Source organism: Monopterus albus, unplaced genomic scaffold, assembly GCF_001952655.1.
Source record: "Monopterus albus unplaced genomic scaffold, M_albus_1.0 scaffold22.1, whole genome shotgun sequence".
Classification (NCBI taxonomy): domain Eukaryota; kingdom Metazoa; phylum Chordata; class Actinopteri; order Synbranchiformes; family Synbranchidae; genus Monopterus; species Monopterus albus.
This window is the reverse complement of record NW_018127902.1, coordinates 1,404,944-1,407,508: the sequence shown is the minus strand read 5'-3', so window position 1 is coordinate 1,407,508 and position 2,565 is coordinate 1,404,944. Positions and strand designations below refer to the sequence as shown.

The 2,565-nt window shown below is 40.5% G+C and overlaps 1 protein-coding gene across 1 annotated transcript in view; it reads left to right on the top strand.

The window, feature by feature from the left end:
- stn1 (STN1 subunit of CST complex) overlaps nucleotides 1-2,565 on the top strand; it is a 9,182-nt gene that overhangs the window by 4,977 nt on the left and 1,640 nt on the right. Inside the window, exons 4-6 of the mRNA XM_020594130.1 lie at nucleotides 571-744; nucleotides 1,088-1,199; nucleotides 2,001-2,151. Coding sequence (XP_020449786.1) covers nucleotides 571-744; nucleotides 1,088-1,199; nucleotides 2,001-2,151 — 437 coding nt within the window. The remainder of the gene's footprint in view (nucleotides 1-570; nucleotides 745-1,087; nucleotides 1,200-2,000; nucleotides 2,152-2,565) is intronic.

Here is a 2,565-nt window from a genome sequence, read left to right as displayed (position 1 = left end):
CATCTTTCAACAAGACAATACAAAACCTTATACTGTACATTACCAAGGTCTGGCTGTGGAGGAAAAGGGTGTGAGTGCTGGACTGGTCTGCCTACAGTCCCAAAATGTCCCTAGTAGAGAATGTGTGGCACATTTTGAAATGCAAATTGTGTTAATGAAGACCCAGGACTGTTGTGCACCTTAAGACTTGTTTGCAGGAAGAATGGGACAAAATGACACCTGACACATTAAATAACTTGGTGTCCTCAGTGGCTAAACGTCTTTTAAGTGTTGTGAGAAGGAACGGCAACATCACAATGTAGTAAATGCTTTATTGTCCCAACTTTTGTTGGAATTTGTTGCAGGCATCAGAATTGAAGTGAGTGTTTATTTTGAACAAAAAATAAAATTCATGAGTTATCACATCAAACAATGTGCTGATGTATTGATTTCAATGTCATACAGGACACAGATGGTTTACACATCACTATTTTTGTTTTAATTTTGATTTTCCATACCTTCCCAACTCTTTCTGATTTGGAGTTATAGTAATTATCACACTATCATTCTTTATTATTTTGTCATGTCCAGCAAAGGGACAAACCAGTGATGGGGCTCTGAGAGGCTTTAATCCAGTCACTGAGCTGAAGAAACTGAGACAATCCCAGCAGAACCGCTGCCATGTGGAGATCGGAGAGCTGCTCCGAGTCCGAGGGCCTGTGAAGACAGCACGGCAACAGAGGGAAATCAAGGCCTCCACCTACTGTGAGTGGTTCTCTTCCAGCTCCCTGTTTTATCTGCAGGCCAGTATGGCAAGTGGATCTCAAAATTCACCCTCTACTCTACTGTTTTACCAGTCTGATCCATTCTAAAAATGAAGACATTTAACTGATGGCTGTTAACCTCTGAACAGGAACATGCACTAATTCACACACCTGCACACCCTTGATGTGCCTAAGACCTTCTTTATCCTAGCACTGCAGTCTTATTTCATGGTTCCTATATGTGTCTCTCTTTCACACACACACACAGAGCATACTTTTTTGAGAGGACATGCCATCTTTCCTCTCAGCCCACTGATCACATACATGTTTGTGTGTGGTCCCAGATAAAGTGAACGACCCAGTGATGGCGGTCCAGATAGCATGGATGATGGAGGTTCCTCAGCTCTACAGAGTGTGCTATGACAAACCACTCCAGCTGCATCCTACTGCAACGGGGTACAGACGTCCATCCCTTAATGCAGATAACAACACACTGAGAGCCTTTATCCAGACATCCAAAGAGAGTGTCCAAGTGTTTGAGGCAAACTGTTTTCTTACCCTGAAGCAGTATTTAGAAGTTAGGACACCAAACTCTCAAATGAAACCAGTGGGAAAGGTTTTTCACCAAGTTCCCTCCTGTTGGTGCTTATCTCTGCCTGTTTAGTTCTGGATGAAGCACTGAAACGCTGTGTCCCAGCTACATACTGTATGCATGTGTCTAGTCATAGTGACTTCTATAGGACTAGTCTAGTCACTGTGTAAAGCAACAGATCAACTTTTTTGAATGTTGGAAAGTTGCACAGCAAGTACCAGAAAATGGATCAAATAAAAAAAAATGCTTGAATGTGATGTGCAGTAAGCACAATTTATATTTATAGCACTTACAGAAGTCTCAGTGTACATTACAGAAACACATCTATCTATCCTTTGTCTGTCTCTTCTTTGCTGCTGAGCAGGTAGCATGTTTTAGAGCTCGTTTAATGAAAATGGCTGTGGCTGGAAATTAAGTTGTTGGCAGCAATTTGACAGAACCAAAACTGTAAATTTGATTTGTGGGCCATAAAACCAAAATGATAAGCAGAAAGATCCTTAAAGGAGGATGACTGTGGAGTTACTGTATCTCTCTGTCATTGGAGTCATTCTTTGTCAGTACAAGTGACTCCTTTCACATTATACTAACTCATTTGTTGTTTTACTATAGTAGCATTATTTATTAGTATAAATTGCACTAAGGCCGCATCTTTGTCTGGTTTTCAGTGATCCAGCCATCAGTCCCCTCAGCAAGGCAACAAATATCATTAAGAATTTCTGTCAGCAGAAGTCGGTGACTAGGTTCAGACCCTACGATGTTCAGGACCTCCTGCAGCCTCTTATCTCCACTGGGCCTCAAACGACATCTGCAGACATGGTATGCCTTAATAGTAATATGAGAACCATTTCTTTTTGAAGAGCTGTCGAGGAGGGATGAAATGAAAATCGAAGGTCAGACTTTATTCGAGGCATCCCCCTCAGGTAAGAGTGATAAATGGAATAAAGAAATCAAACCTTGGTTTGATTTCTTTATTCCATTTAGTTTGATTTCTTGCAAAAAAGCTAAGAATACTCTTTAATACAGTTGCAGTTATTTGCTATATTGAAAATTTTTTTATACTTTTAAAACTGTTGGCAAAGCATAACAACGATGTGAGGTATCCAGAAACTACAACAGTAAGCATCAGATTTACATGTAAATACTTTAAAGTTAAAGGTGGATTTCTCTGGAACTTCACTTTAAAGCTTTTCTATTGTGCCCCTGTGTTGCTGGTTAGGAGCCTGTGGCAGG